General features: G+C 39.3%; 1 protein-coding gene across 1 annotated transcript in view; it reads right to left on the reverse strand.

Annotated features, from left to right (window-relative positions):
- Positions 1-18,650, reverse strand: part of LOC143040261 (uncharacterized) — a 49,078-nt gene that overhangs the window by 14,518 nt on the left and 15,910 nt on the right. The window contains exons 7-13 of the mRNA XM_076211028.1: positions 17,729-17,925; positions 16,412-16,670; positions 8,030-8,744; positions 4,768-4,955; positions 2,773-2,934; positions 2,294-2,461; positions 282-419 (exon numbers count right to left, since the gene is read on the reverse strand). Of these exons, the coding sequence (XP_076067143.1) occupies positions 282-419; positions 2,294-2,461; positions 2,773-2,934; positions 4,768-4,955; positions 8,030-8,744; positions 16,412-16,670; positions 17,729-17,925 (1,827 nt within the window). The remainder of the gene's footprint in view (positions 1-281; positions 420-2,293; positions 2,462-2,772; positions 2,935-4,767; positions 4,956-8,029; positions 8,745-16,411; positions 16,671-17,728; positions 17,926-18,650) is intronic.

Genomic DNA, 18,650 nt, shown 5'->3' on the forward strand with positions numbered 1-18,650 from the left:
TAGCGTGGAATTTAATTAACCATGCCATTGGTTCAACTTCACCGGTGGTAGGATTCAAATCACCATCCCCTTGACCTTCGCTGCAGGTAACAATGCCCTAACCCGCTCAGCCAGAGCATAAAAAAAAAAAATTCAAATAGCACATATGTGGGAAATAAATGAGAGGTTACTATGGTTGATTTGGCAATATGGCTAATAGTAAATCACAATGTAAGCCACATTCTGAACACACCCCTTCAAATGTACAGACTACAGTATCAACATAACCCAAATCAACTTACCTAAGAGGTACTACACTACGCTGGGCCAAAGCTTGCTGTAGTTTACCAAGCTTCTCAAGAGGCATGTGTGTAATTGACATGTTTTCCTCTAAATTGGTCTCTTGCAGACTCTTCTCAAGATCCTCAATGGTTGAACTCCTAATGGAGAGAGAGAGAGAGAGAGAGAGAGAGAGAGAGAGAGAGAGAGAGAAAAAAAATTAGCAATGCATACAAAAATGAAGAGCTGCATATCAAAATAGATCCTACATCAAATGATAGAAACATTTATAAGATAGTCCTAAAAGAGATATATATACCAAAGGCTTTTTCCCCCTTGCAAGGGAGGTACTCGTACCCAAAAAACAAACCACACAACTTCAGCACCCATCAACATCAACACCCACACAACTTCGACACCCAACTTACATCTGGAGGTGCTACCCTAAGGAATTGGCATTTGGTTTCCAGGCTGGGATCAAAATGTCTACCAACTTAATTATTTTTCCTCCAACTGAAGGGTGCAGACAGATATTAATAGAAGTAAAGGTAGTCAGAGGAAAATGTGTAGAGTATTTCCAGAATTTGTTGAATGTGGAGGATGTTTGGTAAGGACTGAATGTGACAATGGGAGATGCAAGGTAAAAGGAAAGAAATGGGCAGTATGTATGTGAGAAAGAAGATGGATGTGTTAGCATTAAGTGAAACTAACTTGAAAGTGAGTTGTGATTTTGAGTTTAGGAGTGTAGTGGGGAGGGGGCAAGGGAGGGAAGTGGTGGCTCTACTGGTAAGTGATGAGATTAGAAAGCATGTGGTGGAGTGAATGGAGGTTTCTTCAAAGCAATGTGGGTGATGGTGATACTGGGATGCAAGATGTGGGTCTTTGTAAGTGCATATGGGCCTGGTAGTGAGAAGAGAGCAGAGAAGAAAAGGGAGGCTTTTAGGATAGATTTAAACAAATGTTTAGTGAGTTTTAGGAGGAATCTCAATGTAGTACAGTTGAGAGATCTCAATGCTAGAGTGGAGGATGAACCAATATATGGAGCAATAGGGAAGTCTGGAAAGCCAGATAAAAATCATAGTGGAGAGCTGATTGTGATGTGTTTACAGAGTTAATGACATTGAACAGTGTTTAAGAAAAATTGAAGCACAAGAATTCCTCTGTTTCCCAATGCCCTTTTTACTCCATCTATCTCATCCTTGGTCAGCCCCTCATGTTTAATCCCTCCACCTGTGCCTTCCACACCTCTTTTACTAATCTTTCTTCACTCATTCTTTCCATATACCCAAAACATCCCAATAATTTTTCATCAACGCCTCCCGATAGGGGGGAGTGTGTGACGTTAAACCATATCATATCATCATATCTCCCAACTTCCTTTCCAGCCCCACTCTCCTCCTCATTTCTCACTCTATCCTGCCTTGCAACCCCTACCATACTTCTCAGGCATTTCATCTCAAATATATTTAAACTCTTCCTCTCTCATGGCCTATGTTTCTCTTAGCACCCATTCCCAAATGTCTATTTCTCATTACACTTTTTTATCCCCCAAGGCATTTACTTGTTTCTCATTCGCACCCAAGTATCTAAAGCTATCCACTTCCTCCAGCCTCCCTCCCTTAATACTCGCTTCCAATTTGCTGCCATCCTCTCCCATTGTACAACAACTGACTCATCTTCCATCTTTTTTAATTTTCTTTAACCATCTCCTATCCCCAGCCCATTACCCTTGCATTTACCAAAGTCAAAGGCATAAATCCACTCTCACCCATTTGGAATTAAACTGAAACCCTCACTATTATCATTCTGTGTGCCATTTTCTTTGAGAAAAGGCTGCACTATAATAACAAAAGACATAATTTATCACACGACAAAAGATTGTTTGCATCCAAGATTGTATAACCATTGTGACAAAGTTTATAACGATTTTTAACAGAGAAATTCATTCACAGATTGCATAATAATCAATCATATAACATAATAAGCCTTCACTTCTTTCATTCCCTAATGGTAAAACAATCATGCTAATACTAACGTTTTTGCAGTCTGCAGGCTATGATGTTGTGGCCAAACAAGTTCTCTCATCCTGACTTGCTTAATTTTGGATTCAATTCCATCGACTTCAGATTCAAAAGCAACTTGAAGGTTATGACAGTTCATAACTGAACGATATAATGTTTCTGTAGATGGTAAATCAATATTTCTGCAACAAGTAATACAATTTGGTAATTAGCATCCAGCTTAAAAAAAAATATATATATATATACATACATACCAATGGCTTTTTCCCCCTTACAAGGGAGGTAGCCAAAAATCCACTCCCACCCATTCCATCCCCACATACTCCACTCCCATTCACCCACTTCCCTCCCCCTTACCTTGGCTCCTCCTGACTGACTGCACAGTTCCCATGCTCCAAATTTAGTTTTATAACATTCACCAAATGACAACACTTCTAAATTATATGGCAGTCCCTAATTTCTGAACTACAACTGTGACATTCACACAACTTACTTCTTTTTGTTCTTCTTGTTGGTGAAAGTCATCCAGTCAATGTCAAGTTTGGTGTTGGCTTCATGCAACTGTGTCTGAAGAAAGTGATACTTTGTGCGCACCTCTCCTAAGCGACGCCGACAGTATGGGTCTAGAGGTCTTGTGCGTAAAACATTTACATATCTGTTGGTGCAAAAGAGTTTATTAAGCACACAAAATTGTCTTTGTAATTGTATAATCATCATAGACAAATGCCAATGAGAGTAAATTCATAGTAGGAGTATACTAAAGACCCTGCTTCACACAGTCCTCCAAAAGTAGACTCCATCCTAGTCTTCTGTAAGAGGGGGAGGGGGGAGGTTGTGACATTAAAGAAAAAGAAAAAGAAAAAATATCTATATTAGATATATATATTGCAAAGGGCAAATTACAAAGGCGGAGCATGCCGACAGTAGACCTTTTGGTCCAAAATGAATACTCGAAGAATCTAGGGAGCAACTAGCAGACAAAATTCAGTCTTACTACATGTTCATTGAAAGAAGACACTGTGCCTCTTGATTGAAAATGGGCAAATGTGGTGCCAATTCACAATGATGGAAATAAGGAAACACCACTAACTTAAAGGCTGGTATCACTGACCAGCAAAATAGTGAGATTATGTGAAATGACTGTGAAAGATCAATGGTCCAAATATATTGAAAAGATTGGAATTCTGGCAGACAGTCAGTTTGGCTTCAGATCTGGAAGGTCATGTATGTCAAACCTTTTAAGCTTTTACATGAGTGACTGATGTGCTGCAAGAGAGAGGGGTGGGTGGACTGTGTGTACCTTGACCTAGAAGTCATTTCATTAAGTACCCCACAGTCGACTTATGTGGAAATTGGAGCATGTTGGAGGACTGAGAGACAATCTATTAGAATGGATGGAAATTTTTTTGAAGGAAACTTACATGGGACAGTAGTAAAGGACAAGATGTCACGATGGAGAGTAGTAACGAGTGGAGTACCACAAGGTTCAGTACTTGCACCAATAATGTTTCTTGTCAATGTCAATGACATGATGGAAGGAACAACAAACTATGCCAACATATTTGCAGATTAACAAAAACCAAGAGAGGAGTAAAAAATGAGGAAGGTAGACTATTGCAAAAAGACCTAGACACTATTTTTGCACGGAGTAAATAATGGGAAATGAAGCTCAATGGCAAAAAATACAAAGTACTGGAAATGGGCAATAGTGGCAAAAGACCATCCTCAAACTATTTCTTAGGAAGTGAACCCATTACAAAAGCAAAAGAGGAGAAAGATTTGGGAGTATTGATAAAAGACAAATCACCTGACAGACATATCAGCAGGACTGTGGGAGAGATACATGGACTACTGCAGAAGATCAAAGTGGCATTTCCCTGTATGGATGACGAGATAATGAAAAAACTCATCAAAACCCTGATATGTCCAAGACTGGAAATTGTATTGGTATTATGGTCCCTTCACATAGAAAAGGATGTAAGATCAAGAGAATACAAAGGGCAGAAACCAAACTAGTCCCCAGTCTGGCAGATAAACCATATGAGGAAAGACTAAAAGCATTGGGTCTGCCAACTTTGAAAGATCAAAGAGAAAGAAGTTATATGATTACAGTATTTAGGTCACTAAATGGGATAGATTACACTAACAGAAGAGATCTCCTGATTAGAGATAGGAGGGCTTTAAGAGGTCATGGCAACAAATTAAGAAAGACCACACGTCTAAAGGATGTGAAGAAATACAGTTCCCCATACAGATGCATGACTACTTGAAATAGCTTAGGAAGTGAAATAGCCCAAGTTATACACAAGTTCAAATCTAAATATGATAATTGGAAATCAAGGATATATATTAAATTGGAACTGCACATGAATTTGAGGCTAGGTATGAAAAACTTAGAGAACAGGAGACAGGACACAACAAGCGCTGGTCTTTTCCTGTCTATTATAGTTTGGTAAATACATGAAATACTTCTAACATCACAAAGTACCTTGGGTTGTCTCTCATTGCCAAGTTAGAGCTAGCTTCACCATGAAGTGTGAAGCCTTCCAGCACTGTCCGTTGTAACTGGGACACCTCTGCACTTTGTTCTTCAGTGGTGCCAACTGTTTCCTTAACCCAGTCTTTTGCTTTACTTAGAGATGAACGCATCTCACCCATCTCCTCATCCTTTCCAATCTGCAAAAATGATTCTGTGGTAAGATATGCTTTTACATAGGTAGAGGATGGAAAAGAAAGGAAAATACCTACACTCATGCCCCATAATTCAAGGCTTAAAAGTATTATAATCTTACAAAGGCAACAACACTCTAAGTCACATGAAATTCCTTGCTTAAGAGGTGGTGCCAGTTAAAAAAAAAGTAATGATAAAATAAACAATAAAAAATAAATAAATAAAATAGATAAATAAAAAAATTATCCAAACCTTGAAATTTGCTTTTTATTCTTTTATAGTTTACCCCTAAAATCTTTTGAGTTTTCTGTGAAAACAACATCTTGATACCACAATTCCTTCCACGTTTATTTGCATTTCATTTAAAGGTCCACTTAAAGGTTTCATGCACCATAGGCCATGTGACTTGTCATTATTCACACCTCTGAAGTCTTTTCTTTTTTCTTTATTTATTATTTTGCGGAATATAGTAATATGAAGTAACTTTCTCTTGTGACATCCACAGGGCTACACAAAGATCATCTGCCCAACTGGCAAAAGGAAAAAGTATTGAGAAAAGGCCTACCAAGGACACAGAGAAAGGTAATTGAGGTCTTATACATAGCTACTGAAGACAACATGTACCAAAAAGTAGGGGACATAAAATGGTCAAAATACATAGCAAAATATGCAGCAATTAGGAGCAACACAAAGATGGTGCCGACTTAGATTGGTGGAGAAGTGTCTGATGATCTTTTGTCAGGCAGGTTCCACACATTCTACACTAACGTCATCTTTTTTTACAATTTTACTCATTTTTATTACATGATTTTACATGTTTTGTCTGATGGTGGTGAAATTATTAAACAAGGGTGGTTTTTATGAGTGTTGTAGTTTTATTTCATGTATGATGGCAATGTGTATGTTGTATTGTTTGAAGAAATGTTCAAGTTTGTTTTTCATGTTGATGCTACCAATTATAAATTGTACAATGTTGATGTGAGTTCTGCACATGTTGTAAATTGATGTATGGGATTGAGAATGGATGGGGGAGGATTAGGAGGAGGAGTGGATTGGGGGGAAAAGGAGGGTAAGGGTGGGGTGAGGGGGTGAGGATGCAGGCTGGGGGAGGGAAGGTGGGAGTGAGATTATGCGTGGGCATGAGGAACAGGTCCAGGTGTTTGTGTTATGTTTTATGATGGCTAGTGTTGTGCAAGTGAGGTGGGCCCAGTTTTTGCATAAATTGCATTGAACTGAGCCCTTTGACAGCTTGAGACAATGGGTTTTGAGCATGTGGGGCATGTGTAATTTATGATGGGTCCAGGGTTGCTCTCTACATCTCCAAATAGTAGGAAAAGAGGGATGATTGCAGTAGAATCATTCCTCAGTGTAGAAAAGATGCAAAGGTATATTTTTGAGTAAGGGCTGTGGTACTTGCCCTGGTAACCAAAACTGTTCCCCAAGAATCTGTGCCTACCGCAAAGGTAGCAAGGGCTTCTTGTAGGGGTTTGGCCCACAACTCTTGGGGGTTCAGGGGTTTGGCCCACAATGCAGATACGGCTAAACCAGGACCTTTTACAACTGTAGACTTGGACTGCTTGTACAGTTTCACATTTCAAAGAAAAAGGGGACAAATGTGAATGTTGCAGTTTTTGTGGGACCAGTTTGTTGAGTGTAGTTGGAAAGCCATATGGGACAGTATTAATCAAGAGAATTAGGAGAGAAACAGAGGGAGTAATTGTTGAAGAACAGTGTGTGTTTAGGAAAGGTTGAGAGTGTGTGGATCACATTTTTTGGTAAGGTAGATTTTTAAGAAGTTTTTGAGCCTTTATGGATGTAGAGAAGGCTTTTGAGAGGATAGACAGCAAGGCATTGTATTGCACATATACAAGATAATGAGCAGTCAAAAGTTTTTACATTAGTACAGCTTGTATTAGAGTCTGAAATGGTGTGGTGTTGTTTGAGGTAAAGGTGGGGCTGTACCAGGTTGTGTTATGTTGCCATGGCTGTTCAGTGTTTACATGGTTGGAATGGCATGGGAGGCAGATGTGATGGGCCGGGGATTATAGGGGGTTAAAGAGAGTGGAAGGAAGTGAGAGATGAGCCAGCTGTTGCTTGCTGATGACACTGTGCTTGTGGCTGGGTCAGAGGAGGGTCTGAGGCAGTTGGTGAAGGAATTTGAGAAGGTATACTATTGGATGAAATTGAAAGTAAATGTGGGTAAAATCAAGGTAATCATGATGTACAAGAGGTGAAGGTTGCAGTAATCTGGAGGTGTCTTAAAGGAGAGAAGCTTAAGGTGGACACTTTTAAATTTTGGGGGTCACACATTGCAAGGAATAGAGGAATATGGGTAGAGGTAAACTCTTGAGTCAGGGAAGAAAGTGAACGTCTTCATGGAATGAAGAGGGTCATGAGAAATAGGTATCTGGGGAAGGATGCAAACAGAAGACTGTATGAAGAGGTGATTGTGCCTATGACATTGTACGGAGCAGCAACTTTGAATTTAAAAGAGCCATACATACATACATACATATACCAAGGCTTTTTCCCCCTTACAAGGGAGGTAGCCAAAAAGGAAAAGGCATAGAATCATTCCCACCCATTCCATCCCTAAATACACTCCACACCCCCTCCACCCTCCCTCTTATCTTAGCACCTCCTGGTCCTTAAAAGAGGCAGAAAGGAGAAATTCAAATATGTTTGAGACGAAGAGTTTGGCAAATATGGTGGGTGTTACAAGAATGAGTAACAAAGAAATGAGGAAGTGAGGAGGAGAAAGGGGGGTGGAAATGAAGCTAGCAGTTAGGGTAAAGGAAAGTAGGAGAATGATGAGAGAGGGATGGGTGTATGCTCTGCCTGATTACCACCTTTACAAGGTGATGCAGATCTATATACCGAGGGCCTCATTCCCTCTACGAGTATAAGGGAGGTAGCCAGCCAAGGTACACACCTGCATGTTATTCTACTATATTAATTGCATAGTAGCATACAGCTAATGCTTTATGGACCGTTTGGGGGTACCCCTACAGATTAGAGCCACATATCATTTGGCTGTTGGAGATATCTATATACATAAAGAGTGAGAGAAAATACTTACTTCATAATCGTGGCTAATACTTTTGGAAATGTGGGTCTCAAACTCCTGAATAAACAGATCCAACTCTTGATCTATTGTGGTCATCAGATCTGAATCAGTGACACGGACATTTGCGTCCTTGGTAGTTGTAGGAGCAGCAACAGCAGCAGCTTCTTTGGGAGAGGTTGAAGTTTGGGTGGCAGCTTTAGTGGGAGTAGGTACATGAGGAGCTGTAGATACCATGGGCTTCCCCTGCATGATGCTACCACCAACAGCAGCAGCAGATTTGGTTCCACCAACAGCAACTGGAGCTTCAACTTTACCTACAGGTTTACTGTCATCAAATATTTTTGGTGTTGATGCAGGAACTTTGGGTGGCACAGCGAGGTTGCCAGCAGGAGGGGCAAAAGAAAATGTCCCTTTACTGATAGCTCCTCCCTGAGGCTGTGGGACAGTTGCCTGAAGCGCTCCACTTAATGTGGGTACTGTACCCACTTTTGATGATGGGGCAAATGATATGGGAACTGAAGAGGTATGACTAGATTCAACAGTGCTGCCTGTGGACAGACTGGTTGCTGCCACTGAGCTTTTGGTAAAACTAAAAGCACTTGCTCCTCCTGGACTTCCAAAATTGGGCCATTCTGGTTTGCTGGTTGCAGTGCTAAGAGACAACGATGATGAAGGCTTTGAAAAATTGAAGTTCAATCCAGTGCTGCTGGTTGGAAAACCAGGTAGACTGGAAGGAAAAATAAAATCATGAGAGAATAATTATCAATATAACTACAATCTTCAATAAAGTATGTGCACAAACTTATTGTATAAATTCAAATTACCATAGGCCCTTTTCCCTTTGAAGATGGATGGTGGAGTCAAAGCATACATCCGTCTCAACCCCCCACCCAAAACATGAGTGTGTATTTATTTACCTAGTTGTATTATACAAGAAGGGAGCTATGCTTGTGGTGACCCATCTTTGTATCTTTCAGCTTATGTGTATTTACCTAGTTGTACCTAGTTGTATTTTACGGGAAGGGGAGCTATGCTCGTGGGGTCCCGTCTTCATATCTCATTTTATCTAAACTATTTTTAAATTCATGTATTGTTTTTGCACACACCACTTTCTCATCTAACTTGTTCCAACTGTCTATTACTCTGTGAGGAAAGCTGTTCTTTTTCAAATCTCTTCTATAGTCTTTTTTTATTTTCTTTCCGTGTCCTCTTGTATTTCTGTCATCCCATTTTATCAGATTCTCTCTATCAGTAATTTCTATGCCTTTCATGATTCTGTAAATAGCTATCAAATCTCCTCTCTCTCTTCTTTGCTCTAGTGTCTGTAGTTTAAGTTTTTGTAGTCTCTCTTCATATGGTAATTTTGAGAGTGTTGGTGCCAATTTTGTAATTGCTCTTTGTATTCTTTCAAGTTTTTTTATACATTTTTTTGTACTTGGTGACCATATCGTTGCTGCATATTCCAATCTTGGTCTTATCAGGGTGATTAGGATTTTCCTCACCATTTCTTCATCCAGGTATGTAAATGCCACTTTGATTGTTCTTATTAAATTATAAGCTTCTCCAAAAATCTTATTTATATGTTTCTCAGGTGACATATTATTCATAACAATGACTCCCAGGTCCTTCTCATTTTCTACTTTTTTTATTCCTTCTTCTCCCAAATTATATGATCCTGTTATTCTGTTTTTGCTTTTTCCAAATTCCATTATACTACACTTTTTTGTATTGAACTCCATCTCCCACTTCCTACTCCATTCTTGTACTTTATTTAGATCTCTCTGTAGTGATTCACAATCTTCTTCCGTGTTCACTCTTTTCAGTAGTTTTGCATCATCTGCAAAGAAGCTCATATAGCTTTCAATTCCTTCATCCATATCATTAATATATATAGCAAACATTATTGGGGCCAGAACTGTTCCCTGCGGGACACCGCTTATTACTTCATTCCATTTTGAGTGCTGGTCTCTTATCACTACTCTCATTTTTCTTTCTTGCAAAAAGTCTTCCATCCAATTTAGCAATTTACCTTGTATTCCTCCTTCATATTCTAATTTCTTAAGCAACTTCTTATGTGGTACTTTGTCAAAAGCTTTTTTTAGGTCTAGAAATGCACAATCAGCCCATCCATCTCTTTCTTGTATTATATCTATTAGCCTTGAATAGAAACATATTAAATTGGTGACGCATGATCGTCCTTGTCTGAATCCAAATTGCCTTGGATTTAGTACGTTGTTTTTTTCCAAGTATTTTACCCATCTACTTTTGATAATTCTTTCACAAATTTTTGCTATTGTACTTGTTAGGGAGACTGGTCTATAGTTGGTAGGTTCTTCTTTATTTCCTCCTTTATATATAGGTACTATATTTGCTTTTTTCCAATCTTCTGGAACTTTTCCTTCTTTTAAGGAACTGCTTATTATGCTATGTATTTTGTCTGCCAGTTCATTCCTGCATTCTTTCAGAATCCAGTTTGCTATTTCATCTGGCCCATGCGATTTTCTGACATCAAAATTACCCAAGTGTGTCAATATTTCATTCTTTGTTACTTCTATTTCTTCCATAGGGGGGACTTTTTCTTTCCACTCAATCTCTTCAGGTTGTATATTTTCCCTTGTAAACACTGATTTAAAATGTTTGTTCATAATTTCTGCCATTTCCATTTCCTCAGTGTATTCAACTCCTCCTTGTCTTAATTTCTCCAAGTCTTGTTTTTTTTTCAGTTTATTGTTTACAAATCTGTAGAATAGTTTTGGTTGATCTTTACACTTTTCTATAACATCTTTTTCATATTTTCTTTTTTCCTCTCTGCACTTTTGTACATATTCATTTCTATAACCAGTATATATTTTCCATTTTTCAGGTCTTCTGTCTTTTTTCCATCTGGTCCAGGCTTTGTCTCTTTTGTCTTTTAACTCCCTACAACTTTTGATGTACCAGCATTTTACATATTCTTTTTCTTGTTTTTGTCTTGGGACATACTTTTCCACTCCTTTTTTGTAAATTTTTGTCAAAATATTCCATTTCTCTTCCACTGATGTTTCTTCTTTGTATATTTCTTCCCAGTTTTCTTGTTGGAAGAATTCTCTTATTTTATCAAAGTTTGTTTTTTCATACATCATTCTTCCTTTTCTATATTGTTCATTTCTTTTCATATATTTTTCTTCATTAAGTTCCAGTTCAATCAATATGTGGTCACTTTTACCTATTGGTGTTTTATATTCAATCTTGTCCACTATTCTAGGTTCAGATGTAATTATTAAGTCTAGCCTCGATGGTTCTTCTTCATTTCTATACCTAGTGTTCTCTTGTATCCATTGTGTCATTGAATGGTCAGTAATCATCTCAAGTAGAGCATTTCCCCATGAGTCATCACCACTCTTTACTGTCATTTCTTCCCAGCAGATTTCTTTGCAATTAAAGTCGCCCATCATAACTATTCTTCCTCCGTCTTCCATTATTTTAGTTAATGCTATCTTTGTGTCCTCTAACATACTTTTATGTTCACTCTCCTCCCATGAGGCTGTTTTCGGAGGCACATAATTGATCACAAATTTTCTGCTCTTCTTATCTCGGTCTTCCACTTCTATCATAATCATCTCTACTGTATTCTTTCCATATATGACACCTTTCACGTTTATATCCTTCTTAGTCAGGAACATAACTCCACCCCCTTGTTTTTTCTCTCTGTTTCTAATCCAATAATTGTATGCATCATGTCCTACACTGTTGGGTGGTAGTGGGCCTTTTAATTTTGTTTCCACAATTCCCATTATGTCCGGTTCATTTTCTTTCAAATAATCATTCAGTTCATTCAATCCTGTTATCAATCCATCTATATTTGTGTAAGACGCTCTTAGTTTTCTGCCACTTCCATTGTGTTCTCTGTTTCCCTTATGTTTTTCTTTAGTATGTCGAACTGCTTTATTTTCATGTTCACTACTCTCCAATAGAATCTCTCTTTCTCTGACTCCGTTCTTTCCTCGTTTTTTGCCTTAGCTTCAAGTCTTTTCTGCTTTTCTGCCTCTCTTTCCTCCTTATTCATTTCTCTTTTTATCCATACCTTTTTATATTGATAATTTGTTGCTAGTTTCCCTGTTTTGGATAGAATTTTCTCTGCCGTTGTTTGTGACCTGAATTTAATCTTAATTGGTCTGGTCTTATCTGTACTATATTTTCCGAGTCTGAATTTTTCCTCAATTTCCTTTATAATTTCTGGTTCATCTTCCTGGACTAATTTTAATAAACTGCTTACTCTTTCATTTTCCTCCTTGATTCTTGCGGTTCTATCTGGGTTATGTTTCTCTTCCATTCCTAATATAATTATACATTTCTTTTTGTCAGCTAATTCTCTTACTATATTCTCCTTCTGTCTCATCACTTTAATAACTGAGTCTTCATTATGTTCTTTCAATTGCTGTTTGACTATGTCAGTGAATGAGACCTTATTCCCTTCTTGGGTTGTTCTCCAATTTTTAGCTTCTTTAGCTATTTTCTCTCTGTTTTCATTACTATTCTTCTTCAATTTCTCATTCTCCTCCTTTACATTTCCTAACTGTCTTTTTAGGTCCTCTATTTCTTCAGTTAAGTTTCTGTTTGCCTTCTCTAGTTGTTCCAACCTTTCAATTCTCTGGAAAATGGAGTCAACATTACCTAACTTACGTTCCAAGTCCTCGATCACCTTATCAACTCTCTCCTCTAGTCTTATCAGTCGGGGGGGGGGGGGGGGGGGGGGGGGGGGGGGGTGGTGGGGGGGGGTTGTGTCCCCCCCACCCTCTTTAAATCCCTGGAACATATTCTCGTCACTTTCTACTGTATTGCTCCTCTCTATACTTCTAATCTTTACATTTTTATTAGACATTTCATCATCACTCAGTCTTTTGTTTACCTTTCGCTTTTCTGGCTGGGCCAAGTCTACTCCCTCCTCATTTCCTTCCATTTCCCTCAGTAATCCCTCCCCTTTTCCTCTTTCCCTACTTTCCCACTACTCCACGAGCAATTTCCCCCCCACCCTGTAAAAACACTAGGCACTTCTCTTTGCGTTGGGATCCACAGACTTCAGTTTTCTTCAGAACGTCATCCAAGCCGTCCATTCGCTGAAGTGTGTGTGTGTGTGTGTGTGTGTATTTACCTAGTTGTATTACATGGGAAGGGAGCTATGCTTGTAGTGACCTGTCTTAAAATCTTGAATAGTATTTGCACACACTGTTTCTTTATCTAAGTTATTCCATATATCCAGCACTCTGTGTGGGAAGCTATTCTTTTTCCGATCTCTTCTATAATTATCCTTTTTGAGTTTCTTTTCATTACCTCTTGTTTTTCCATTGTCATTTTTTAGTAAATCATTACTGTCAAGGATTTCCATTCCTTTCATGTTTCTAAATATAGTCAGTAGATCACCTCTTTCTCTTCTCTGCTCTAGTGTTGGTAGTTCCAATTTCGATAATCTTTGTATGTTAATTTGGAAAGAGCTGGTGCCAACTTTGTTGTTGCTCTCTGTATTCTTTCTAGTTTCCTTATATTCTTTTAAGTACTGGGTGTCCATAGTGTCGCTGCATATTCCAGCTTTGGTCTAATCAATGTAACTGATATTTTTTTTTAAAATCATTTCTTCATTCAGGTAGTCAAATGCCACTTTCATTGACCTTAATAGGTTGTAGGTTTCACCGATTTTTTTGTTTATATGTTTATCTGGTGTCATGTCTTTGCTGATTAATACTCCAAGGTCCCTTTCCGAGTGCACTTTTTTTATTTCTTCTTTGCCAATTTTGTAAATTTTTTTAAATTCTGTTTTTGCTTTTTCCAAACTCCATTATGCTACACTTCTTGATATTGAAGTTCACTTCCCACTTTTGAGTCCATTTCAGGATTTTGTCCAGGTCTGATTGTAATGAATCACAGTCCTCTTCTGTTCTTACTTTCTTTAATATTTTTGCGTCATCTGCAAAGAAATTCATATAACATTCAACTCCTTCATCCATGTCATTTATGTATATGGCAAACATGATTGGAGCCAGCCCTGACCCTTGTGGAACACCACTTATCACTTCTTCCCATTTTGAGTATTTGTCTGTAATTATTACTCTCATTTTTCTCCCAGTCAGGAAATCTTCCATCCATTCTTATAAATTACTTGCAATGCCAACTATTGATTCTAATTTTCTTATTAATTTCTTGTGTGGTATTTTGTCAAATGCCTTTTGTAGGTCTAGATAGGTACAGTCTGCCCATCCATCCCTCTCATCTATTATATCTATTAGTTTCGAGTAGAAGCAGATTAGGTTTGTTGTACATGATCTTCCTTGTCTAAATCCAAATTGGTTTGGGTTTAGTATAGATTTTTCTTCCAGGTGTTTAACCCATATACTTTTGAACACTTTTTCACACATTTTTGCTACTGTGGTTGTTAGGGAGACCAGTCTGTAGTTAGTTGGATTTTCCTTTTTTCCTCCTTTATATATTGGTTGTATATGGATGATGTTGTGACTGCATGAGGAGGAATGGGCGGGGGGGTGGGGGGTGGGGTAGTATGTGTGAGTAAATTTTGACGCAGCCCGAAGGGATTTCTCCCCGTCCTCGCCTTATATGCAAAGGGGGACGGAGAGGGGGGGTCGCCGATTAAATGAAGCGGCCTTGCTGTGGATGTACTGTGTCTTGCGACACTGCTTCTGACCCAGGGCGGTGGGCAGGGTGCAGGGATGACCCTTCATCCAGGAGGTGCTCAGATGAGAGGAAGGGTGGGAAGGGTGGGAGGGGTGTGGAGGGTATTTAGGGATGAAATGGGTGGGAGTGTTTTTATGCCTTTCCCTTTTTGGCTACCTCCCTTGGAAGGGGGAAAAAGCCTTGGTATATGTATGTATGTTATATATTGGTACTATGTTTGCATTTTTCCAGTCTTGTGGTATCTTACCTTCTTTAGGTGAGCATTTGATTATAGTGTGTATTTTATCTGTTAATTCCTCTATGCATTCCTTCAATATACAATTTGCAATTCCATCCAGACCATGCAATTTTCTGACATCAAGGTTTTTTATTTGGTCACTGATTTCCTTCTTTGTTACAGTTATTTCCTTCAGTGAGGGGGGGGATTTCTGTCTCTCTATTCCCTCACAGTTAGGTGTGTTCTCAATTGTGAAAACTGATTTGAAGTGGTTGCTCATAACTTCTGCCATTTCTTGTTCTTCTGTGTATTCATGAATTCGATGGTGCAACTTTTCTATTTCTTGTTTGTTTTTTTAGTTTACTGTTCACATACCTATAAAATATATATATGCAGGAACCTCATTTTACCATGGGATACAAATGCAAGAAAAAATTACTGAAGAAAACAGAGAAGGCAAGACCTTTCATACATTACAGCATCAGACAAATAGCACAGAAATTAGAAAATAGAACGGCTTTTTGTACACTACAAGAGAGCGATGTGACATGGGAAGCTGTGACCAAGACAGTCAACAACTTTATCTTCTCCTAGTGTCCTTCTTCATTCAACAATCAATACAGAGGGAACTGTCTCATGACTAAACCTGTTTAAAATCTGTCACATTTAAAATGACTGTAGCTACAGGTTCATGTTTTTGTCATATACACATACATATACCAATGGCTATTTCCCCTTTACAAGGTAGGTAGCCAAAAACAAAGGCATAAAATCCACTCCCACTCATTCCATCTCCACATACTCAACTCCCATTCACACCCCTCCCTCCTTCCCTCTTATCTTGGTTCCTCCCGGATGATGAGTCATCCCTGCATCTCCCCCACTGCCCTGGGTCAGAAGCAATGTAGCAAGCCACAGTACATCCACAGCATGGCTGCTTCATTTAATCAGAGACCCCCCTCTGTCCCCTCATACAGAAAAAGAGAAGATGGGGAGAAATCCCTTCAGGCTGTGTCAAAATATCATTCACATATCCCTCACCCACTCCCTTCCATGCATCACAGCATCATCCATACACAACCATTCTCCACTCACCCCTATCTTTTCCTAGTACCTTTCATGTTTTCCAAGTCCTACTTTGATACCAATCCATATATGCACACTTCTCTTCTACTTCCATCTTTACCTCATCATCCCACCACTCACTACCCTTCCTTCAATTCCCTCACAACCTCCTAATTCCACTATATATATATATATATATATATATATATATATATATATATATATATATATATATATATATATATATATATATATTATATATATTTATAAAATAAGAAGGGACCATGCTAGCCCTTTCTGAGAGAGGGAGTTTGTGATTATCCTTAATCATAAAGATATGCAATTTTATGTCTAATGCACTGTGGTCTATATGAAACCCTCATACTCAGGGCAAGCTACTTGTGCACAAAAAGATACAAGGACAAGCCAACAATGAAATTAGTACAAACCTTGCTGTTGGTGCTGGTGCAACTGCTGGCACAACAGCTGGTGGAGCTGCTGGCGCAACTGCTGGGAGAGATGGCTTTGATGGTTGTACAGTAATCGAAGAGCCACCATATTGTTGTGCTGTGCGATGTCCTGAGGTTGGCAAAGGTTCAACTGCGCTTATCAATGATGGACTTCCTTCCATTACCATGTAAAACTGATTAAGTTCCCCGCCTGTTGAGAGCACCACAACCTTTGCCAGGGGGCCAATTGTGGCGTCCTCTGTAATTATAAGAATACAACTTGATATTTATGAGACCAACAAAGAAGTTGAAATGAGAAAATAAGATACAATAAAAGACTAAGGTACTCTGGCTCCTAAAAAAAATATATATACATACACACAGTTACACCTTGGCTTACATTGGTTTTCAAAAATTATATAAACATAGATCTTTTAATTTGATAGTTGCCAACTGCCTTTGGGCTGCGTCAATTTATTTTTCACACATATTCATTCACCTCCCATCCCCCACCCATTCCACTTCATGCATCACAGCATCATCCATACACAACCATTCTCCATTCACCCCTGTCTTTCTTCTGTCCCCCCTCCTAAGGGACTTTATTACTGACACATATTCCAGTCTTGGGGATATCAAGGATTTGATGAGTTTTTTCAATCTCAAGTCTTTCTCCTCTTTTGCTTTTGAAATGGGTTCCCTTCCCAAGTGTGTATATACATGAGAGAGGGAGAGAGAGAGAGAGAGAGAGAGAGAGAGAGAGAGAGAGAGAGAGAGGAAGATGGAAAGACAAAGAGAGATAGAAAGAGATAAAGAGAGAGGGAGGTAGATGGAGAGATAGACAAAGAGAGATAAAAATAGACAGAGAGAGAGAGAGAGAGAGAGAGAGAGAGAGAGAGAGAGAGAGAGAGAGAGAGAGAGTAAAGAGAGGACAAGGAAGGAGGGAGGGAGGGAGAGATAGAGAGGAAAGAGTCAGAGAGAGGAGATAGAGAGGGAGAGAGCGGAGATAGGGAGAGAGAGGAGATAGAGAAGGAGAGAGAGACAGGGAGGGAGAGAGAAAGAGACAGAGAGGGAGAGAGAGGAGATAGAGAGGGAGAGAGAGGAAGAGAAGAGGGAGAGAGGAAAAAGAGAGAGAAGAGAGAGGAAAGAAAGAGGAAAGAGGGAAGAGAGAATGAGAGGGGGGAGAGAGGAGAGAGAGGGAGAGGGGAGAGAGGGAGAGAGAGATGGGAGAGAGATGGAAGGAGATATATATATATACATATAATATATACACACACACACACACACAATAACTTGTGTAAACAATTAATGTCTCACCTTTTTTCTGAAATGTCTTGGCAGAGGTACAGTCAAGGGCCAGTCCCATCGGGAATGTTTCTTCGATTACATTAATAAAATTAAGTTCTGCCCTTGAATTGTCATCTAATGTCCACTGACACCAACCTCTGCCATCTTCTTGCACACCTATAACTGCCATCTCAACACCTTGTGAAGATAAAATCAACACTATGTTCCTGCATAGAAAAAAAAAAAAAACATTGACACATACAATTATGGAAAATCAAATTATAAATTAACATCCAATAATAATACATACATACATACATATACCAAGGCTTTTTCCCCCTTCCAAGGGAGGTAGCCAAAAAGGGAAAGGCATAAAAACACTCCCACCCATTTCATCCCTAAATACACTCCACACCCCTCCCACCCTTCCTCTCATCTGAGCACCTCCTGGATGACGGGTCATCCCTGCACCCTGCCCACCGCCCCGGGTCAGAAGCAGTGTCTCAAGACACAGCACATCCACAGCAAGGCCGCTTCATTTAATCGGCGACCCCCCCTCTCCGTCCCCCTTTGCATATAAGGAGAGGACGGGGAGAAATCCCTTCGGGCTGCGTCAAAATTTACTCACACATACTACCCCACCCCCCACCCCCCCGCCCATTCCTCCTCATGCAGTCAAAACATCATCCATATACAACCATTCTCCACTCACCTCTGTCTTCCATCCTCTCCCTTCCTTCCTCAACAGACATTCCCCTCTTCCCCAAAGCCCCCTTCACCCCATCCATCCACCTCATCCTAGGACGTCCCCTCATGTTCACTCCCTCAACATCTGCCTTCCATACCTCTTTTACTAGTCTTTCTTCACTCATTCTTTCCATGTGTCCAAACCATCCTAATATTCTTTCATCAACCCTATCTCCCAAATCCTTTTTCACCCCTGTTCTCCTCC

The sequence above is a fragment of the Oratosquilla oratoria genome, chromosome 28 (genome assembly GCF_046742065.1).
Source record: "Oratosquilla oratoria isolate Oo_2021 chromosome 28, ASM4674206v1, whole genome shotgun sequence".
Lineage (NCBI taxonomy): Eukaryota > Metazoa > Arthropoda > Malacostraca > Stomatopoda > Squillidae > Oratosquilla > Oratosquilla oratoria.